The sequence below is a fragment of the Alligator sinensis genome, unplaced genomic scaffold (assembly GCF_000455745.1).
Source record: "Alligator sinensis unplaced genomic scaffold, ASM45574v1 scaffold395_1, whole genome shotgun sequence".
In the NCBI taxonomy this organism is placed as follows: Eukaryota; Metazoa; Chordata; order Crocodylia; family Alligatoridae; genus Alligator; species Alligator sinensis.
In genome coordinates, this window is record NW_005842232.1 from 1,272,555 (window position 1) to 1,296,509 (window position 23,955).

The window sequence follows — 23,955 nt, forward strand, 5'->3', positions numbered from 1 at the left end:
GACCTTTTCATCTGTTTTCTTTTTAAAAGATTGGTGGCTCCTACACTGCTAGTAAAAATATCCAGGGAAGCAAGCAATGACACAGATGAACAGCGTTTATAGGTTTCTTCAACTTTTACAGTCTTAGTGATGAGGGAATTCTGATTAATGGTAATCTTTGCAATGATACCTGTATCATTTTTTAATAAAGAGTCCATCAAAACTGAAATGAGAGAATAACACAAGTGTTTCCAAGTGATACTGCTTTCAGAATAACAAACATACTGAGCACCTTGGCATAGGGTGCTGCGAACCATTAAGTGAGATTTGAGCAGAGTGAACACTATCATTCATTCCCCCGCCCTCCCCCTGTCCCTCCCTGCCCCCTTCTTAAGCCTGAATCATACATGGGTGAATGGACATGACTGTCTTAATACTGATGTCAGCAGCCCTGTTCAGTTCTGTAGTTGCTTTGTTTGTGGCTCCATAGACTGCAAAATATGTAACGGGGAATGAGTGTGGCAATTTACATCGTAATGTTGTGGCTGGCCCTGCTGTTGAGGGGACCTAAAAGCTGAAACAAGACACTTACTCTGCTGATACTATCGTTATGTGCCTCAGTATGCCATCCTGAGTATGAGAGCGAGATCTGGTAATAATCAGACTTTCTGAAGAAAATCTGTTTTATGTAAGCAAGGAGCTTATATTGGCCTGTATTAGCTGCCTACAGAGGGGAATAGCAAGTTCTACCTATTTTGAGTTGGAACAGAAACTTTGATCTTGAACATGACATTTAAAAGCGCTACATTCCTTTCTCCCTCTCCTCATTTGACCATTTTGTTATATTCTCTAATTAAATCCTCTAATTTCTATGAGTTGTTTTCAGCCCAGTGAACCAGGATGACGACGTCTGCCTACCTTGCTGTCTCCTAGTCAAAACAACTGCCACTTTAACAGTGAAACATGCATTGAATATTGCAACAACATTTTTAATTCTTAGAGAACAAACAAATCCCTAATGGAAACTTGGACTGAGGAAACTTGGAAAAACCCTCCCTTCTACTCCTAAACTCTTCACTTTCATGCTGAAGGGATTCCCTCAAGGCAGCTACTGGGCTATTTTTTATTCCCAGTTTTCTTGTTGTTTAGTATATTACTGCCCTTCCACAATACATGTTAATCCCCGTCCTTCTGATATTTTTAAAAATATTTCCGAATCTCTTGCTTCATCGCCTATGTACTTATCAGAGTTGTATAACATCAAAAGGGAAATGTTAGCCAGTCAATCTACCATGTTTTAACAATCTGTAAAAAAAAATAACTACAAATATTGCACAGAACTTTTCAAACACTGACGTGCTGAATGCTTGTTACCCCATTATTGTATACAAGGATTTATAAGCATAAGGGTAAGAATGTTTTCCTTGTATTCTATTTTTACAATAGATCATACCCAGTTAAGATGTTTTTGGAATGCTAAATTCATTTTTGAGGTAAATTTCTAAGTTAACTTGGGCTAATCAATAATACTAAATTTATATATTTGATATTGGTAGTTGAAGAGACGTTGTAGCTGTTATGATCCAGATAATATGCAACAGACAATGATTCCTATGAATGAAATCTTTTATTGGACTGGCATGTAGTATGTTCAATAAAAGTTATTCACATATCCTTTTCTCTTGCATATTTTGATATTTTACAGCACCAGCAGTTGGTATCCTTCTTGTTGAATTGCTTTAGGTAGCATCCTAAATGTGTGTCATTCAAAAGACATTGTGGAGAATGAATATAGTAAAAAGACAAGGAAGTAAGTAGATGTGAAACACAAACTATAGGAAAGTAATGAAGGAAAGAGAAAATAATACAGAAATACTACGTCAAGAAACTGAGAATGAAGAGACAAATAACAACAGAGAAAAGAGAAGACTTTACCCCAACTAAGAAATGTGGAAAATTAAGTTTAAACATGTGCATACCAAATTCAGACTGCAGTAATTAGAAAAATACTTTGAGATTCACAAGTAGAAAAATACAAAGAACTTTGTATTTCACCATTCTAAAAAGTTGCTACGGCTTTTAATGTAAAAATTGCCAAAAGGAACAATTGTGTATGTCTGTATGTATGTGCACCTGTGCATATACTAGTGACCCAAATTCAGATACTATTGCAACATGTTTTTTCTTGCAACGCCTTTCGCTGTCTTCAGTATGTACATTGTGTTTAGTCCTAGAGGCACACCCTGTAATTTTTCCTCCAAATTTCATCTGAATCCAAGGGGGATCCTTTTTTAGGATGCTTTATATGTTCACAGCATTGTACACACCATCCCTAATAAATAGGTAGGCTAGGGGAGAGGGGGAATGCATCCTTTTCCCATCTCACTGTGTCATGATGATAGTCACATGCCTAAAAAAACCTCAACAGGCACGTCCACACATACAAGCACGTGCGCTTGCAGCAGCTCAAATAGAAGCAGTGCAAATTTGAGCCGGGGCTTTTTGCCTCAGCGCACATGCTCTGACATGTACTTTGTTGTGGAGCAAATTGTGCCACTTGGGGCAAAATAACTCTGCCTGGCCTATCCTGGATCTGCAGCCAGGGGGAGCTAGAGCCTGGGGCAAGCGCCTGTGCTGTTCCCATCAGTATAAAAAGCTGCCCTGTCCTGGCCCCAGCAGTATAAAAACCTGCCCTGGCCATCTCCTCAGGATTACTTGCCCTCAGGAGCTTCTGGGAAGTCTGTATTCCACCCTCATCCCATGAGCCACTGGGGACCTCAGCTGGCAGCTCCTCCATGGAGCCATTGCCATGGGTGTGTATGTGGCAAGTTTCATGGACACCTGGGCTCCTACCCCTTTTGCGGGCAGAGGGAGACCCTGGCGCACATGGCCCTTGAGTGCGCCAGGCTGCAGCCCCTCCACCGCCACCTCCAGAACCTCCTCTTGAGGTTCTGGTTGAATTTCACCCCCCAACTTTTTGTCTTTGGTCACCCCATTTGCAGCCCCACCAAGTCCCAGAACCTCCTGGTCAACCTCCTCCTGGCCCTGGCCAAGTGGGCCCTGTACTTGACCAGGAAGGAGGCTCTAGCCCGGAAGGTGCCCAGAGACTGTGGGGCCGCTTTCCTCTCCCTTGTCTGTGCACGTTTCCAGGCAGAGCGCCAGTGGGTGGCGTCCACTGGCTCCTTGGGTGCCTTTGCGGACCAGTGGGTGTGGCCCGGGGGGCTGCCCTCCAATGAACTTCTTTTCACATTTTGAACCTATAACCCCCACATCACTCCTACCCTTTTCTTCCTTAGTCTCCCCTGCCAAAAGAAAATTAGTTGTATCTTTCAAACTTTGGCCCTACACAGTAGTGAGGGCTATTAGGTAACTAGGTGGGCCTTAAAGCCCACGATCTCTGGAAGATACAAATAGACAAGAGTTTCTGCAGCCCAGCCAATTGGTCCCTGGGGACACTAGCCCTTTGTGTCAGCTAGACGGTTGAAGTAGCATCCCAAATTCACTTTTTAAAATACCCCAAAATCTACATTCTTACATAATTAGAAAAAGAGAGAGAGAAAAAGGGGGATTGATCAGATGGGCAATGTTTTATTGCTATATTTACAATGTAAAAGAAATTTGGAAGCCCATCAGTGTCTCTAGCATCATAATAAAATAAATCCTAAATATCTATGTTTTAATGTTTGCTTTGGGTTTCCTTATCACATGGTGGGTGTGTGATGTGGGGTTTGCAGGATGGGGTGGGAAGAGGGTGGGGGGATGTGGGTGGGTGTGGAGGGATGTGCTGGGGTGTGAGTCAGTGTGTGGGTAGGTGTGGGGGGGACTGTGGGTGTGGGAGCTGCTTAGGAGGGGTGGGTTCCCTGCATGAATGCCACATGCTCTTGGCAGCTGGCAGGGCACAGCAGTGCTGGTGGTGGCAGGAGCGTGGCAGCAGTGGTAAGCAGGGAGCTCCCGCAGATGCCACCAGCAGTGTCAGCAATGTGGGGGTGGCAAGCGGCGACCACTCACGGGCACCGCCAATAGTGTCAGCGGCGCCTTTTCTGAGGGGGTATACCGCTACGCTCAGGGGGTGCATGTGCACCTGTGTGCACCCCTATGCATTGCCAATAGTCCCCTGCTCCCCACAGGGCAGAACTCCCCCCCACAGCACATAGAATACCCTGCCTGCAGGGTCCCAGGCCCCCCCAGGGGCTACAGCTCTCCCCATGCCCCACCCGCTCTGGTCAGCAGTCCTCTCCTCATTCCCCTGCTCCAGAGGCTGGAGATGAGCAGGAGAACAAGCCCACCCTCTGTTCATTCCCCGAGCTGCCCACTTGCTCTCCCAGCCCTGCCACACTCACCAGCAGTAGCAGAGAACAAGCAGGAGGCTGGAGAGAGTAGGAGAAGTCTCCAGCTTATCTCCAGGGACTTGTCTTCAGCCCCCGGCTCCTTCCCCTGTTTGTCTCCAGCCTCAGGTGGCTGGAGACAGCAGGGGAATGAGCAGGAGGCTGGAGACAGCCCCTGGAGACATTCTCCTGTTCTCTCCAGCCCCCTACTCCTTCCCCTGCTTTCTCCAGCCTCCCCACACCAGAGAGTCTCTGTGGAGGACTGAGCCTCCGGTTGCCTCAGGGCATGGTCTGGGACTGTGCCCTATCCTGTTTTTTCCCCCCGGGGTTTTGTTTGATACCTGGATGGGATCTAATTCTGCTCCCCTGCTGCAAATTTGCAGCAGGGGGAACATTTTTTTGTTTCTGCACGTGCCTCTTGCAGCATCTCAAAGGGGTTTGAGATGCTGCAAAAGGCACGTGCGGGCTCATCTGGACATGCCCAACATGTTAGTGACAGAGATGGGTGTAAGACTTGGGACTTCTAGCACTGTGCCTATTCTTCCACACTGTACAACAAAGCACCTATGAAAATGGGGATAAAACCAAATGTCACATTTGCTTGTGTTCCTACTTGGTGAAAGAAATGAGGTGCGTGGATCCATAATAATTTTATCACATGCTTAAAGAAACTATATACTAGTACAAAGTGAGAGTTGATATAGAGCACATAGAAAAGATTCCTACCAGGAAAATAGCTGTTTTGATGTAAAGCTTTTAAGTTTCTCTGATTTGCCTGTGCCTGCCTCAGATTGTCTGTTACTCAGATGTGCTAAATTCTATGTTACCTTCAGGGTGATTTCATCATTAAAATCAGGTTTAGACATTTTCATATGCCTCATGTATACACTAGTCTGAAAAGAGACATTCAAGTATTTTATGACAATTGCTTGAGTCCCAGTGTAATCTTTTTGTTGAAATAAAAAATATCTTCAACTGCTTAAAACTAAATGTCAGTAATCTTCTTAAGTCTGATGACTAGGCCTGATGAGAAATAACATGTTTATCTGTCTTAGCCAGAGTAGGTTGACAATAATTTTCATAGCTTTTGCTAGAACAAAATCTATTCATTCATTTTTTCTAAAATCTATTCATTAATTTTATTTTTTATGCTGCCCTCTCCAAACAGACTCAGAGCAGGTTACCAAAAAAGTAGATAAAATAAGAAAACAATAATAAATAATTCTCACTAAAATACCTGTTCAACATGTTCCTTATTTTACTTGTGCAGTTCCCAAAAATTAGACCCTTACCGCTTTCAGCGCAGAGCATCATATTAACAGACTTATTACAATAAACAGACTACTTTTTAATCCTAAATATATCTCTATATTCTATTTATATTTAATCTCCTGGTCAGTGGAAGATGAACACAGGGATAGCTACAACCTGTTTGTTTTTTTTAGTTTTCTCTGCTCTAACACTGCTTACTCCTGGATTAGAAATCCAGCCATGCTTTCCTTTCTTGCTGATTATGATTTAGCAGCCTAAATATGACCGTAAAAATAGCCCATAAGCCCAAGAAAAGAATACTTACTATAGGTTGCTGAGTATGCTTTTGTAAAATCACTCTCCTGGGATGGAGTATGTTTGACTGCAGCAGCACACCCAACTCTGCAGGCGAGGTTTGAAAATAAGGTATCTTTGTTTGGGAGAGGAGTGCAGTTGATAGCACAGTAGTTCTTATAGTCCTGTTTTCTCATTAGTTGTTTGGAGGAGTTGACCTGCCATCTTTGTAAGTGGATGATCTTATTAAGCAAATTTCTTGCTGGGGAGGAGCTGTGAATGTACAGATTTACATGTTCACAACTGTGTTGTAGACTTACTATAGGGAGGCTTTGTGTCTGGCTGGATTTTAAAGTGTCTTGTAGATTGAGCTTTTCTCTCTGTGGAGCTCTCTGTGTTTGAGGGGAATGGCATGAAAAGATATCTGTGAGCTAGCCTACTTCAGAAATCTTCAAAAGAGGAGGAAAAAGTGACTTTGCAGTTACAACTGTTGCTCATTACTTTGAGAAACAACAACAACAATAGGTCGACTGTAGAGAAAACCATGGTGAGGTTGAGAGCTACCATTCTTTTTTGCCTAGGTTTTCTTCTGGTTTCTGTTCGAGGTAAGTGAACTTGTACCCTGCCATTCTATTTCTGGGGTGGGAAGCTGAAAAAAACCAAAACAAAATAAAAACCAACAAACCTGAAGCCAGCATAATGTTAGTAAGTTTGGTTATTTAAGAATAATACAAAGAGTTGTTGTTTTATAGGTGGGTTTCATTATTTATCACATTTTGTAATATTTTCTGGAAGCACCCGACATTCAAAGTAGATGTATCTTTATGTCTAAAGAAATATATGATGTATTGAACAACAGGCAAAAGGAAAAATTTGGAAGAGTGGGTAGATACGGATACAAGGATTAGAGTTTGTGATCCCTTATTTGAGACTGTCATGCTTTCTTCCCTAGAATTGTTTTAATATTTTAGGCTTGACTTGCCTTGACTTGAAAATATCCATCTTAAACCTGTCAAGGAAGCTTTGAACATCTCGAAAGATTTTTTTTTTGTTAAATGAATTTGACATCAATAGCATATTTGTTTCAATTTTCAATGTTTTGTTCAGTGTCTTGCTTATACTTTATGTTGTAAAGAAGAACGCTGCTATTTTGAAGCTGGTTGCAGTTTAATTGGTTGTTGTTTTACCAACTTTCGTAGCACTACTGCTAAACATTTCAAATTTACATACTGCCCGTAGATAGTTGTTATTTTTAGAAGTAATTGAATTGAAAACATTTTTCCCCTGAGGGAAATAGAGGGCAGGGAATACTTTTGTGAAGAACAATCATAATTGAGATTAAAAGATTTTTTTGGGAGGGGAGCTAACATTGTGTAATAATTGTCAGTGTCCCCTGATAGTAAAAAGTTCTGTGAAACTTCTATTGACTTCAATTAATAACATAAACAAATATCCAAAATGAGGTGTCAACTCTTGTTCAATATTTTCTGTATTAAAAATAAACTATAGTCTTTGGAAATATGATGCAACATGGATTTCTTATTGTAAATAGAATTGGAAACAAAAGGCAACCCCTCTTAAGATTAGGCCACACAAATAGCACAGTTGTATCCTTTTTGGTACATTTTGATCTTTCCCAATGTGTTTAAATACATATCTGTCTGAATGGGGAAGAGAAAAAAATGATTAACCAACAGTTACTAAAAAAGCCTAGTTATAACTTTTGGCCATCTTGCAGCGATAGCTGGCATCCCAGCCTTGAGGTCAGTGACTGAAATGATGCCACTTTAAAATGAGGAGTCAGTGTGATGGGGCTGGAATAGAAATACAAGGAGGTATAAAGCCAGATTGTGTAATATGTTAAAAAGAGTGGTGATCTATATTGTTTTTCATTATTGGTATGCAGACTTCCTTGTTCTAGACAATTACCTTTTCTAAGTGGGAATTGCCCATTTAGGCTTAATTAGTGTGGGAAAGCTAGTTACTATATGCTATGGTATATATGAATTTTAATTTATGGTTTAAGTACTTAGAGCATGGAAAGGGCATTTTAAGAAAGAGCATTACAAATTGTAAATAGAAAGTCATAGAATCAGAAAATTAGGGATGAAATGGACCTCAGGAGGCCATCTTGTCCAAGCCTGTGCTCAAATCAGAACCATCCCCAACTAGATTATCCCGCCCAAAGCTTTGTATCGCTATGTTGCCCAGTCCTCTAACCATTATTGTTGTCCTCTGCTGGACTTTCCAATTTGTCCACATCCTTTCTGTAACTAGAGGCCCAAATACAGACACAGTACTCCAGATGAGACATCAGTGCTGAATAGAGGGGAATAATCACTTCCCTTGATTTGCTAGCAACACTCTTACTATTGCAACCCAGGATGTTATTAGTCTTCTTGGCAACAAGCACATGCCGATAACTTATTCAGCTTATTGTTCCCAGTAACATTCAGGAAAGCTTCTTTCTTCACCATCATTTTCTATCTAGACAGCCTAATTGAGGGGGAAGAGGAGCCTGGAGACACCCATTGCACTAGATATAAGAGATTGAGAACTTAATTTAATTTATAAACTATAAAAATGGGTATTTCTCTGCCCCCAGTTTGTTTGGGCACATATATAATAGTTATATTTTGCTTTTGCTTTGTCTGGCTTGCACCAGTGAGGAGAGGGCTTTCCTTGAATGCAGCTGTGGAAGTTTTGCCTGATTGGAGAATTCTAAAATGTCTTAGCTTCCATCTTAGAGAAAAGAAAAAAAAGAGAGAGAATTGTTCTAAGGCTAGCCAGTAGCTGTTGAATTTTATGCTGTGCATATTTTTCTTGCTTTGTTTCAAATTTGAGAGGAGCATCCTTTACCTCTAGTTAAGCTGTGATTGGTGCAGGTCCTGGGAAAACTGGGTAAAAATATGTTATATTATTTCCTCCAATGAGCAAAGGAAGGGGTGCGGGGATAGTTCACTTGTGCAGCCTTGGTTCTAGTCACACTAGTGGTGAGTGTGACCAAAGATTTCTACACAGAGTAGCACCTTGACCACCGCATCCCCATCCAATCCCTATGCAACGTGGGGATACCTATTTTTGTTAAGTGATTTCTTAACTAGTTGGTTAGCTCAGCTTTATGGCCTCTCTGCACACTTGAGCACCATGAGAGGACTGTATCGGATCTCAGAAATGTGACCCAAATGATCTATATTTTTTGTATTTCTGCTGGTGATTTTGTCTGCTTTACTGGTTTTTGAGCATGCTGATGGCTTACAAAAGCGTCATTGCCTTAAGGCCATTCAATAAACTTCAGGGAAAAAAGTCATACAAGAAATAAATGAAAAAAATGTGGTTCTCCTGTTGCATTTAGAACACGTTAAGCTTTATTCCATAGCCTGTTTTGAAGTTTGGGGATGGGAGAGGTCACACATTTATAACTATCTAGAAAATTCTGCATCTGTCTCAGCTCATTTAAAGGTCAAGAAGTTCTTTGTGACTCAGAACCAAGAGGACTTTATGGTAATTGCATAGGAATCTTATGAATACAAAATTTCAGTCCCATTATCTGCAAAAAAGATGTTATACTAATGTAATTTAACTGAAATTTATAGGCAAATTACACACCTTTTGCCACTTTTTCCCCATGCTCATCTGCTAGACCCAAAACCATGAAACCAGTGGAAGATTCCTGTACTTGCACATAGTATCTTGTAAAATCATGACCTAAAAGACTTAAATCTCACTCTGTGGGCCTGCGTAAGATGATGCTATGTCTCAAATGCAGCACAAAGGCTAGGCACAGACATTCAAAAAGCCAGAGGCAGAAGTGATCTAAGTTTTATGCTTTACTCTAAGCACCCTAGTATTGTTTGAGAGAGAACAGAACATATGCTGTCCCTTCATTGGGGGTATGGGGACATGTGGGCTGCATGCACTGGAGGAGACCAGCAGTTAGGGGGCACTCTTGCTTGCCTCCCAACATGCTCTGCTGGCACCCTGGGCTGCCGGAGACATTAAGCCACCCCAAACAGGCTGCCAGGTACATGGGAGCAGTGCACTCCCCACCCCCCCGCTCCACCCCAGCCACAGGAATTGTAGAGAAGCAGGGATGGAAGGAGTCACTCCAACCCTCTGCCAGAGGCAGGTTCAGCCCTACCCAAACCATCCTGTATAAAGCCAGACTAAATTATAAATAAGATTGCCCTTAGCCCTGGCTTAAACCCCTGGGGCTCCCAAAGGGAAGGCAGCTGGGAGCAGGCTAGCCAGGCAAACAGTAGAAAGTTCTGGCTTTGTGTTCCAACTTTGGGAAAGGGGAAGGGGGAGAAGAAAAGAGAGGGGCTCCTTGTGTGTGGGGCTTGGATCTAGCAGCAGCTGCTCCCTGCAATGGATCCAAAGCCCTGGTACCTTTGTTTCTTATCTGCAGTTTCACAGTCAAAGGCAGCAGTTTCACAGCCAAACAGGAGCTGTTGGGCAGTGGAGAGCATCTCTGCCTCACCCAGGTTGTGCTGTCCAGGAGCTGCCAATGCTTTCAGGCACTGGGGAATCACAGCTTGAGTGGCAGTGGCAGCTGCTCCACTCCCTGCCTGACCATGCTAACGCTCCCATGCACACAGAGCACAGCAGTCCACAGCTGGTGCTGCTTGCTCAGTCTGCCCTTCCCTGCTGTCAGGTGCCTGCCATTGGCTGGAGCTTGAGAGGCCCAATTCTTTCTTTTTGCAAAGTACCCTGCCCTGCCTAGGGATATCATATAAAGATAGAAAAATACAGAGCAACAGATGCTCCCCACTGCCCCCATGCCCCACCCCTGCCTGTGGCTGGTAACTTGGAAAGGTGCCTGGGATGCCATCAGACTGAGTCAGAAGGGGATCTGAGACAGAAGTTCAATAGACCAGTCAAACCTAAACTGATTAAATCTGATACTACATTCATCCAGGTTTATCTTGGACTGGGTTCTGCCTTTTTAAAACCAGTATATGTGCACTGTTCTAAGTTTAGATTGGTTTCTAATCACTTATACCAGTTTATGTGAAATGTCTGAACCTAGCCAAAGTTGTCATGTAGAAATAAATGAATTGGCTGCAGTGCTAGTGGTTTAAATTAATGGCAGCAGAGTTCAAGCTCTTGGGTGAGTTTTGCTGAACCCTGTTTCAGAGCTATATTGTTGTCAGATTCCAAGGAAGCAGTTAATTGGCAAGTGTCTCAAATATGTTTACCTGAGCTGCAGTCATACTTTTAGACTTAGTGTTGACCTACCTTAAACCACATCAAAGAAAAGCCAGTTCCCATCCATCTCCATGAGGAAAACAACCAATTTTTTGAAAATTCTTTCACAATTCAGTATAAATTAAAATAAATTAAGCTGTCTATTGTCTCTATGCCTCGTGATGTCATTATAGGAAGACAACTAGAATGATGAAGAATGCCTTGCATTCAAAAGCTTGTCCAGTTCTATCCAAACCATGGAGTTTGGATAGAAGATCCAAAAAGATCCAATAAAAGATCCACTCACAAAAAATCGTTCCCCCTTGCATCTTTTCTGTACTTTTGTAATTTCTCAACCTCCCAGTTCTTCTAATGGCTTTGCTAAAGTAATAGGCTGGACTCTCTCTGCAGTCACCTTTGAATCTATTTCTCAGAGGATAAGTATCTAGGGTTTATTTATCACAAATCTTCAGGTCAGGACATTCTACTTTATTTGTATATGGGTCTGCTCAGAAACCCCTGGAAAGGCTTTCAGCAACATTCACCGGTTTGGGATCAGGTTCTATAACAGGTAATATTTTGGAATTCCAGGTTAATTGCTTCACTATGACAGTTTTCTGTCTTATCTTATCTACAGTGGTCTCAGATGGCTAGTGACATCTAAGGGAAAATAATATCTAGCTTCTGATCTGTGTTTTTAAGGAACTGACACCAGGCATTGCATGCAATATTGTTCTCTCCAGGTGCCAGTTGAAGAGACATCAAGTGAAAGAATGGACCCATGTGGTCTGGAGACCATTAAAGCTCTAGAGAGTAATATATCTGCAGAGGTGTCTGCATTATCTCTAGTGATGTTAGACTGTATACACTGAGCCAGCTGTCACTGCTGTCTTGCCTTTTCAAGCAATTTACACTGTGTTGGAGCCATAACATCAAGGAAGGAAAATTCACTAAAGAAGCCAAACAATAGTAAAATATATGCAGAGGCTAAAATATTCCTTATGTTGTAATGGAAAAGAAGACCAAACGTAGGCATCCGTGAAAGTATATACTCTTAAGGGTTGTCCTTCCCTGTGGTCTATGACATCAACAGGGAAAGGCTCGTTGCTCATTTTAAGCTAATGCACATTAGGGCAATTTAGGTGCATGTCTACATATGCATGCACCACTATGCATTAACAGGTGTGTGCGGACCAAGTTGGGACTAAAGTTAGTCCCAAGTCAATGGACACACCTACTGCGTTAATGTGCATTAACACATCTACACATTCACTAACGCAATTTAGCTATCTGTGCATAAATTAGTACCTGCTTAATGCAGGTATCAAATTTATGTTTGAATAGCCTTAAATCTCCATTTTAAGGTGCCTAAAAGCATGTGTAGACACACCCACAGGCAACAAAGCATTCCAGGTTACAAGTCACACTGATCAAAACTGCAGCTCCCCAACAACTAGTAATATAGTAATAGTAGTGAGTGTATGCATACCTTGCCTTGGAAATATTACTTCCTATATAGCGAGCAATGTAAGAGTGACTCAAATGCCACCAATTCCCTTTAATGCTAGCCTCAGAGACATGGGTAAGTCAATAAAGAAAACTCATGGTAACATCACCAATCAGAAATCCTGATATATTCTTAAATGGCCTAGTGGACCTTGTTTTTGAATGGCAGAGTGAAGGAAAAAATGCGTTCCTTGTAGTAAGTAATGTGCGGGCCGGGAGTGACCCGAGCCCTTTTTGCGCTGCACGCGGGCTGTGGCCAGCAGCCCGGGCACGCCGGGGCGGAGAGGGAAGGCCTTCGAGCTGGAATTAGGCACGGACGCGTAGCGGTAGTTTAAAAGATTGTTTACTTACACCGAGATGGCAGTGGTGTAGGCTGGAAAACTTGCTTAAGTTGCAGTTACAGACAGGAAAAGAAAAGAGGCGGACAAGAGTTCTAAACTCGTGAACTCTAGCCCAATCCGGCTGAAGGCTCTGAACACGCGAACCCGTCGTGTCAGCCAAAGAAAGTACTCGTCTGGAAGAGCTCTGAATAAACTCACACGAAGTTTGCTAGGCTCCATGGGTCCGGTTCTTTTGCGCGCAGGAAGGGATACGTCTAGGAATCTATCGGCAACGGGAAGAGGCTAGAGGTTGATCAGACCTCTGTTGCCTGCTTTAAATACGCTGGGTCTGTAAGGATCCACAGCGCTTAGAGATCTTCACACAGCGTGAAGTCTCCTCCTCCCTTGTTCGTGGAGTCCTCCAACTTGGGCGGAAACCACTCAAGCCTCTTATACGGCTAGCAAGCCAATCACTAGCCGCCATGTGTGAATAATTTAGAACTGGCCAATAATGGGACTCGAATTAGCATACAAATGGCGGGAACTCTGCAACGAGCATTTCTGTGCTGCAACAAAGAAATGCACCCTGCAAAGAAAGCTTCAAATTGGCAGGAAATTCTCCCCTGCACCGGGGTTCTCTTTTGCAGCAGAAAACTCCACTGTGCAAGGAAGCTGCAATTTAGCGGGGACAATTTAGCAGTGCCGAAGCACACACAAACAAAAATCACACCTTTTGGGTTGTGACAAGTAACTGAGTAGCAATAGCTAAGGAGCCGAGCCGCCTCATTGTTCTGCTCCCCCCATGAGTTGCATGCAGATTTTATTTTCACTTTTATCTGGTAACTAGCAGAGACTGCCCTTACCATATTTCTCATGTTTAACATGCAATTAAATTTCCAGCATCCGGCTTTTGGAAAAAAGTGTGCATAGTATGCAAGAAAATACAGTAAATGATTTACATTCACAGGTTGACTATTTTTGACCTTTTACAACATCAAATGGTACAAATTTCAGTTGTACGGTGGAGATTGTTGGAATACAAATGTAACTGGATGCTAGTTGAAAAGCAATATTACTCAGATCTCTCCTACCTGTTGTGCATCTCTCTGACCCCCCCAAATAATTTGACTATTGTTGCTTTTTTTTTTTTTTTGGTAAATGGGATGAAAATGACCACATTAAATATATATTTAAAAACTTAGACTTTGTCTGCTGTTTCTTTACGTACATTCAGGGCAATTTTTGATCAAAAGGCTGCTCCAGGGGGAATTTGGCAATTGGTCATATTAATATATTCAGCCATTCCTTCAAGGAAAAATACACCAAAGTAATGTAACATGCTATGTGACACTAGCAGAAAAGTCCTGATAGCAGCTATTATTTTTTCATACTCAGCATTAAAAACAAACATCCTAAAGGTACTTGTTAACAGTAGATTCTTCTAAGAAATCTGTTTTTAAATACAATTCAGACTTGGGTAACACTGCCATTGTTTTTGTCCTGGTAGTCTTGATTACTGGGAGTTTTCAGTTGTTTTTTCATATGGAAACATTTTAAATATTTTATTCAAATTATGATTATTAGTTTTTAATTCAAAACAGTAACAGTAGTGTAGTGGCTCATATGGATACATTTATAATTGTTCCTGTTTGCAGTCCTCTACAGGGCAGAAAGCTGGTCTAAATCTACATTTCCAAGACAGGAAGAAACACAATGCAATATTAACATACAATAATCTCATCAGCCTTACTTCAAAAAAAGATTATCTGGTCACTGATATTTTATTCAAAATATCCACTCTAAGGGAATTGAATACAATTGCTTACACAAGCAAGGTATTTAGTCTATAAGTGTTTACTGGAGCAAGACTAAATACACTGAGGGAAAATGATCCAAATAGTTTCTATATATGAAGTGAACTGTGTACAAAAAATGATGTCTTTCACTGTCTTTATAAAAGGAAAGAATTGGAGAAGCCAATAGCAGTTTAGCTAGCATTTTTCCCCACATTTTTGCTTGCCTGCCAAGTTCATCCCATGAGCTGCTCATTTTTTCCTTGTTCTCTGCCATATTCATAGCTTTTTTATTACTTTTATAAGTATTAGCACCGCAGGAGGAAAAACATCCCAATTGCTTAGGACACGTTTTGTTTTTGTTCTTGTTTTTTTCCAATGCTTGCTAGATCCATGTCTTTTGCCCTGGGTGATTAAGAAAATGATCTTCTACAGGTAATCAATAACCTGTTACTTATTACCTGTATAAACTAAAACAGTTGTATGATTACTGGGTACAAATATATGGTTTTAAACCTCACATTTTAATCTTATCAAAACTTATTTGTAACCTGGGAACACCCAAGGGTGTGCCCATTCTCAATTAGAAGGGATAGATGAGGCAGATGACAATGCTGCAAGAGGGACACCAGTGATCTGAGTGCGGGTCCCTCTTCCCTCTATAGAGTCAACTTCATGCCAATGATCTTAACTATTTACAGTTTATTGGATTATAATATAAATATTATTTCGTATTCAATATATAGGTAAATATTTTAATAGGTAACAAAACAAAACTTTTCAAAAATATTCTTAGCAATATCTTTTAACAACACCAGAGATATACAGATAAATATTTACAATGCAGTAAGCCAAAAACCTATTATACCAAACTAACTGAATTCCATAACATTTTGTACAACATATTTATAATTATGATAACAATTATACAAAATATGAGATGCATTTTTACACAATATAACGCGTGTTTACCCCTGGATCCCAGCTAGCAAGGGGCACTTCCATTTGTATGAGTCTCACTGGGAGGGAAACTTCTACCCGGGGCTTCCCGGGGGGGGGGGGGGGCCAAGGGGGTTGCCTTATTTCCAGAATGCCTCCCCTGCAGTACCCGATTCTGCCAGCAACTTACAGTTTTCTTTGAGGAGCTGTCAACCAGGCCTCAGAGCCCTTCACTCAACCAGAGGCCACACCAGTGTTGTCTGTGTCACTCCGAGACCTCCCCTCCTGTGTGCCGGTCTGCACACTGCGTGGGGTCAAAGCAGGGCTGGCTCTCCATGTGCCAGTCTGCACACCGCTCTGTCCATCCCTCTGCTGAGGATGCAGGCTCAAGCTGCCTCGACATGGCTCCCAGAGACTGAGCCCTGTGTGCCGGCCTGCGTGCCACTGGGGTGAAGAAGGGATCCTGTGGAGGCTCTTCCCTCTCCAATGTCCCTTGCTGTCTCTGCCCAACATGCTGAGCATGCTGGGCTTTTATCTATACCAGAGGCCCCGCTCCTGAAATTTGCCAGACTTGCAAAGTGCAGTCTTCAATCAGGTCCAGGAGCTCCTTATCCCTGCCCCTCCGATCAGGGGCAGGGCAAGCCCCTACCAGCTGTTACCTGATTGGTAGAAATGTTCCACCAAACCAAAGTGTCCTTCTCCAAGCTGGGCTTTATTGACAATTTCTAGAAATGTTTAGAATGTTTTCATTTTTAGAACGCATCCACTTTTTAATATAATTTTTAAAACTTAATTTTTAATACAAGTTCAAGTTAGATTACCAAGATGCCTATTTCACACAGACAACAGTCCTACAATTTGCTTCACTTTACTGGGGGTTTGTTACTCTAGCCTATGTGGCAATAAAATGAAGACTGGGGCTTTCCATGGTCAAGCCCATTTGCTCATATGTGTCCAAATGCAAGCCACACTTTAGATATGAAAAACCATAGGGCTAGATTTACCAATAACACTTATGCACTGCCATACCAACACTGCAGCCCCTAACTTGCTGGTGGCTTGCAGCCTCCTGATATCCACAGGTCCAACTTAAAAAACTAAGCTCCCTCTACAAATGCTTGAGGAGAATTAGGTGCCTAAGAAATCCCAGAAGTCAACAGGCTGAGCCAAAGAATGTCCTGAGCTGTTAGAAAAAACTAAAGATGAAGTATGTGGCTTCATCTCTGCTCCTCAAAGAAAATTAGGTGCTTAACTCCACACTGCATGTTGGTACCTTTCTCAACTCAGGGGTTACAGCCATTAACTCCTTCTTGGACTTTGGTACCTAAAAAAACCTTTTTTGTGCAAAGTATGCCAAGAAAATGAGGTGATGATATCTTCTGTTTTACCTACTGATAAGGGCATTCAGTCATTATGGGGGAGACATTGATCAAATCTCTTGGAGAGAGGAGGGGATTTGAACATATCTTCCTGCTGAGTGCAGGGGGCTGGACCCAACAATCTTCCAAGGTCCCTTCTGGCCTTACAATCTATGAATCTATGAGGCTAGGACGTGTGGTCATCTTCCATTCCCTTGAAGCCATTTCATTTTTCATGGAATACTTAAATATTCATTGGGTGAGAGAGAACGAATCTGTTACTCTACCATAGAGTTTAGAGCACTTACCTGGGAAAGAGAAGCCTGAGTTTCAGTTCCAATGAAAGGTTAAGTATTTTTATGTACTAGCAAAGACAGGTTGATGATGATGACCCTGTTTTATTTCTGCTGACTTGTTCTATCAATTTACACCCTCTTAACTGAGGAGAACCATCAAATGTATATTTTGAAGATCTTTAAGACCAGGATTATTGCAAAAGAGGTTATTATGAACTTTGCTAATACAATATTTCATTCTCAAATGAAATACATATGAAACAAGCAGTATCTAATCTTCCCTCCCCCCTGGCACAAAGACCCTTGTGTTACTGCCCCAATTTCTCAAGACTGCTATCATTCACTTAGTGGAGAATTATTACTGTCAAATGGTTTAAAATAGCCTTTTGACAGACACTGTAGAGGCACTTACAGAAGCAACATTTTCAAAGTGCTGCTTGTTTCCATCTCTAACAGCTGAAAAACAGGTAAGAGCAACCCTATGCTCAGAGCATTTCACTGAATAGTATATGTGCAAATGTACTACAGACCCATTAGCTCTTGAAAGTTCTTGTTTATTTATTAGCTTATTAGTCTAAAAGTCAGGCTTGCTGCTCTGTAGATGGACTGATCATTTTCGTGGGCTCCAACTTTACCCTTTACCAGATTATGCAGAGAACCATGCTCTCAGCTCTTACTGTTAGGAAAGCTGTTGTCTCCCTTTGAGAAACTAGATTGAAAAAGACCTCCTGGGCAGTTAGGAAGGGTTACTGTAATTATTTGTAGACATGCTAATGTGACTGTTTTCAGAATGAAGGCAATCATGATCCCTACTCTTCAGTGAAAATTTCATCAGAAATTGATCAGTAGTTGCAGAAACTAGCCAGGTTTTTCTATGAATCCTCTAAAATGGAAGGGGCTGATCTGATCAGTGATCACTCAGCTGCACAGTTAAAATTGGTGAGGTTAGTAGTGGGTTAATTATTTTTATAATGGGCTAATGAAATTAGACCTTTAAATTAACCACACATCCAGAATATTGTTCTCTATACAAATCAGTTATTGAGTGTTTTGCCCAAACTCTCAAACAGTGGGGATGGGCAAATGAACATGTATGCAGCTAGCCTTAGGGTGTGGCTGTGTTGCACTACAGCAAAGAGAGCCAAGCTTACTTTTAAATGAGCCAGTTGGGGCACTGGAAGCAGTGTCCAAGAACAGCAGGAGCAAAAAGCACCAGCACAGAGCTCCAGATTAGGTCATTTACCCTGGCAAGAACTAGGCTTCAATAAATGAAACTGGTGGGGCTACTGTAAGTATTACTGAAGGCAGAATTTAGCCCTTACTCTTTGATTTCCTACTTGAAAGATTCATGCCTAGAAGTATGAAATAGAATTGTTATGATGTTTAAACCAAAGATGCCTCTTAAATTCACATTTTGCTTTAGAAAATAATACCTTTTTGAGTGCATGCCTAGCATTTTTTCTTGAAAGGGTGTGTTCCTGAAAGAATGTGTGCAGAGGCAGTCTAGAGCAGGAACAGGCAATTATTTCAGGTGGAGGATCGCATACTGAGTTTTGGCAAGCCATCGAGGGCCGCAGGACAAGCAGCCAGGGGCAGATAAATATTAATTATCTAAAATTTTTAGGGGCCCCGTGAACCAGATAAAATGTCCCAGTGAGTCGCATCCAGCCTATGGGCTGCATTTTGCTCACCCCGGTCTAGAACTAATGATTTTGGTGTAGAGGTTACATTTAAAGTTGGTATACTGGCACAGCCATATATAGCTCTGTTGGTTAGATATATAGGGGGGAATCAGCACAGCTGTATAGGGGAAAAAATCCCTTTCTTGCTGCCTTTTACTGTGTTTGGGGAATTAGTATAATACATAGTGTTCAAACTCCTTTGGTGATAAAAACTGTGCCTCCCTGAGAGAGATTTGGCTACATAGCTGTATTACAGACCCTTCTTATTTTGTAGACAAGGTCTACTGAATACCGTCAGGCGGCAGTTTGTAAACATCCTCTCAGCCTCGATAATTCTCTTTAGGATATGACTGATCCACCCACAGTGAGTCACAATCACAGTCAACTTGCTATGTTTAAAGCACAAATGCTTGCTAAAAACATTTTGGAAGTGATGCAGAAAAATAAGATTATAAAGCATTGGGCCTTGGTTTCATGCCCTCAGGCTGGTGCTACCAGCCCTGGTGGTTCTGGAAGAATGAAGCATGAATAACTGGTTTAAATTCTCTGAGATGTTAGTGAAGTCTAGTTACATGAGCAAGATTAAAACACTCATAACCAGGGATCCGGTTTTTCTCTGATAAAAAATAAATCCCCAATTTTAAAAACAGTAACTCCAAATCCAGATTTCTCCATGATCAAAATGAAACACCATTATACATATGTCTCTATATTAGTGGCAATTCATTTTAATCATGGAAAAATGTGGATTTTAGATTAGTTTTTTAACCTGAAAATTGGGGATTTTTTTATCAGCGAAAACCAGGATCCCTGATTTACTGCTTTTTTTAGTTATAACTGTTTCCTTTTTCCAGTTTCCTCCTGCTACTTCTAGTTATTCTCATAATGGGGGCTGGTAAAAAAAAAAAGAGCATATTAATGTTTTTATAACATAGAAAAACATGTTTTTCAGTCTGTTTTCACTTAGAAGATCATCTGGATTTATTTTCATCTGAATTCCCTAAAGTAATTGCATAGCATATTGAGCTGAATTTTCAGCTGAGCCTCTAAGGATTTTTTTGTTCATTTGTGAACCAACAATTTTGCAAGTGTTTCAGATCCAGTCTCGAAAATTAAGTCACCTGTTATCCTCACAATTGCTTTTCTTAAGATATTTGGCATGAAAACAGAAGTCAATTCTGCACCATTAAATTTGCCTGTATGCATAATTATCAGGCATATATAAGCAGGGTGGAATTCTTAACAGTCTTTTGACTAGCTGGATATTTTTAATATGATATCCTCAGCCATCTGTATGTCAGGATAATGTGTGCCATCCCATCTATCTTTTTAATTTTTGACCTGTCGTTCCCCATTAGAATTTGGCAAGCATTGATCCTTCCAGATCATGGTGTATGCATGAGAGGTCACCTGGGCCTTTGATGCATATTCCTGGGCAGGAGTTGGGTTTTTTGGGGTATTTTTTTGAGGAGTGAAGGTTGCCCAGAACTTTTATCCCTCCTTTAAGCCACTGAGCCTGGCTCCCCCCATTAGATTAACTGATAAGGAACCCCAAGCTCCTCTTCTCTTTCTTTCTGGCTATACTTCGTAACACTTGGCATAGGGTCAAAATTTAGTTTGTACATTTCCTGCAGATGGTTTTCAGGATTTTTTTCCTTGTCTGCTCATTATTTCTGTGGTTTTTTTCCTCTCCTGATTTCATATTACTCCATCTTTATTCTCATTTGCATCTCATTTACTCAAATCGCATTATAAAATCTATTGAGATAACAGTAGGTGGATAGATCCTGGTTGCTGCTCCAGATTACTGTCTCTTTTGTGGGTTGGTCCTCTTTGGCTAAAGCTCCTGTACAATCCTGTCATCCCGTTTGGCTTCGTTAATCAGTTTCAGTTCTTTTTCCTCTTTTGTGTCTCTCTTCCTTTTCCACTAAAGTTGAAGTAACTGAATGTGATCTAGAAGTATATTCTTAAAGTCTTAATTCATAAGAGAAATGTTGCCTTTCTCTAGTATAAAGCTGTCTTTGATCCTTTGGTAGCTGTTCTTTGTATTAGTAGTTACTTCTTACTTGTTAAAACCTGTCACAAAGCAGCCAGCTAAGCCAACAACTTTTTTGCAAAGGGCAACAGAGTTTCTGCTGACTCACTCCGATGTCAGATCAACTGAGCTCTATTCACTTCATCCAGGATGATAGAAACATAGTGAGAATTAGTGAAGGAGTAAAGAGAAAATTTACAAAGGAAAAATCATAAGGATTGTCAAGCTTAAAATCTCAATAGTGAAAAAATTCTGAGAAGGGAATCCAGATCAATTTTCTCTATATTGGGTTTGAAGCAGGATCTGTTATGGATGATAACATCCTTTGCTCCTTCTGGTTGTCCTCCAACTCTTTCAAATCACTACAGACCGAGGGGAGTGCTCCTGTGGAGGCTTTTTGTTAAAATATTGGTGGCCCCTTCTCTTCACTTTCTGAAAAATCTTGTTGTGTTCAAGGACCCAACCCAATAATAATAGAAGTTACTGTGAGTCTTTGTCAACTGCCATATTTTCTAGTATACAGGGCTGGTCCAACCATTAGGTGAACTAGGCAGTCACCTGGGGGCTAAAATTTGGGGGGCACCAAAATTATTTGCAGAACAAAATAACAGGAACATCATTCTAAATAACAGCCCTGGCTGGCTATTGTTTTACCTTGGTCTAAGACCTTTGGTTTGGTAAGGGGAGAAAGACCTGTGAAAAGAGCTCAGAGGAAAGATCACTAGAATCGCAACTCCTACTTTTTCAACTCTCAAGCTGACTTATGTTAGGGTTAATGAAAAGTGTGAAACAATTAATAAAAAAAAGTTTTTATTGTTTTATGGTTCATTTCGAATATCAAATAAGTACATGTAAAAGTTCATTCTGGACTTCTTATTTTCTTCTATATTCGAAGTGGTGGGGGCGCCGAGGTACACAGTTCACCTAGGGTGCCAATTACCCTGGGACCAGCCCTGCTAGCATACAATATGACCTAAGAAAAGATACACACCTTGTTTCTAAAAAGCAGAATGAAGGGGAATAAAAAAGAGTTTTCCTTGAAAATACTGGTATGTGGCAATAAGTGACTGAGCAGTCACAACTGGAGAGCGCAGTGTGCTCCTTGTGGAGATCCCTGTAGAACATGTGAAGCATTACTTTTTTTCTGCCTGCAGAAATAGCTATTGCCATATTTTCCCACTTAAAATGTGTACCCCAATCAGCAGCAGCTGATTTTTGGGAGGAAAGGTGAGGAAAATATGGTAATACAATGGTGTTGGATAAGTTCCCAAGGGAGGGGAAGGAGATAATTAGGGATGCAATGTTCTAAGGTACTGGGACAATTAAAAAACATTATGTTAACTGGATGATCTTGTTTTGTGACCTACTTTTCCTTCATACCATAGGTAATACTTCTCATTCAGGTATCTCAGAGTCTTCAGTTAAGACTTTGAAGAATTTTGATGAATTTTGTGCTATAGTCATGTGGTGCTATTCTACTGTTTATTATTAAGGGGGCCTACACAGCCTTGTGAATAGAGAAAGTACTGAACTGAGACTTGGGAGCAGGGCCGTCCCGGGGAGGGCAGCAATCAGGGCAATTGTCCTGGGTCCCGCGCCTTGGGGGACCCAAGCCAGCTTTGCATCTGGCTGCTCGCCCCTCCCTCCTCGTTCCCCGGCCGCTGCATCTGGGACCCGTGCAGGCTGATTTGCCCTGGGCCCCGCACCCTGCTATGATTATCTCTGCTTGGGAGACATGGTTTCAAATCACTGGGAATATACAGAATAGCTGGATGATCTTTGGCAGTATGTTTCCCCTGTGCCTCAGTTTCCTATTTTACAAAATGACGTTTTAAATACATTTTGAGACCTTTCAATCAAAAATGCCATATGAAACCCTGGATGTATTACAGAATGGAATAGGCTGAGGATTGTATGCATCTTGCTCTGTCATGTACCCGTTTGGATTGACTTTCTATCACTAAAGGTCTGTGCCTTGATGTTTGCCAATAGAGTTCTGGCAGTAAATCACACTCATGAAAGTAAAACAAAAGGAACAAAAATTGGCATAAAATCTGACTTACACATTAATTTTTTTTAATGTTTGTTTCCTTTTGGCAGGTCAAGGCGACTTTGATTTGTCTGATGCTCTTGATCATTCAGGTTGGTAAACCTGTAAACTAACCATATTTTCTATCTTTGGATATCTGTTGTGCTCGAGCTAAATTTTAAATCTTAAGTACATTTTTTATGGGAACTGAAATACAAGGCGGATAGTGTTAAAATGAATGTATTAGTTTTATTAATGTAAATATCTAAAAGCATTGAAGTAAATGTCTAAAAGCCAGTGCGAAATGCTGGGTATTCAGCAACTTTGAAAGACAAGCCCTTTCCAAAATATGCTTAAATTTAGGCTCTCTTTTTAACATCTTGGGCCTGAGAATTTAGCACTTAATTTTTGGTTTTAATTATGTTTCTTTGTCTTGTTTATTATCTTGATGTACAAGTGCCTTTTTCAATTAGTTAAGAAGCATTTCACTTTATTGATTTTAGTGTCTTACTGTCTTTTCATAGGGAAACTGACTACTGAGAAACCTGCACCACCTACCAAAAGGCCAGCATCAGGTGAGTAATCAAATTAAGATGCCTAATGGAGCATGATAGTGATTCCAGGTTTGTTGTGGCTGTGGTCTGGTATGATTAGCACAGACAGCTGTATTGCTAAGTACTTTGCTACTCAGGCAATGCAAGAAGGTAATATACCAGAAATGAAGAACTTGATTACATTATATAGCATAGGCAGTATTTAAGACCAATTTTACATATCAAATATAGGTAAATATACATATATATACATCATAGCTTTAGGCAGTGACTGGCAAAAATTAAGATATTTATTCGCTAACGATTCTCTTTGTAATTTTATGTCTATCTTAAAATCCCTAGGAACATACAAATAGAAAAAAATAGACAAGGGCTTATGCCTCTGTCCTTGCAAATATGTGTGTAGG

The 23,955-nt window shown here is 41.0% G+C and overlaps 1 protein-coding gene across 1 annotated transcript in view; it reads left to right on the forward strand.

The window, feature by feature from the left end:
- Positions 1–6,169: 6,169 nt before the first annotated feature.
- Positions 6,170–23,955, forward strand: part of XG (Xg glycoprotein (Xg blood group)) — a 31,774-nt gene continuing 13,988 nt past the window's right edge. The window contains exons 1-3 of the mRNA XM_006027313.3: positions 6,170–6,454; positions 23,066–23,107; positions 23,519–23,569. Coding sequence (XP_006027375.1) covers positions 6,394–6,454; positions 23,066–23,107; positions 23,519–23,569 — 154 coding nt within the window. The 5' untranslated portion in view covers positions 6,170–6,393. The remainder of the gene's footprint in view (positions 6,455–23,065; positions 23,108–23,518; positions 23,570–23,955) is intronic.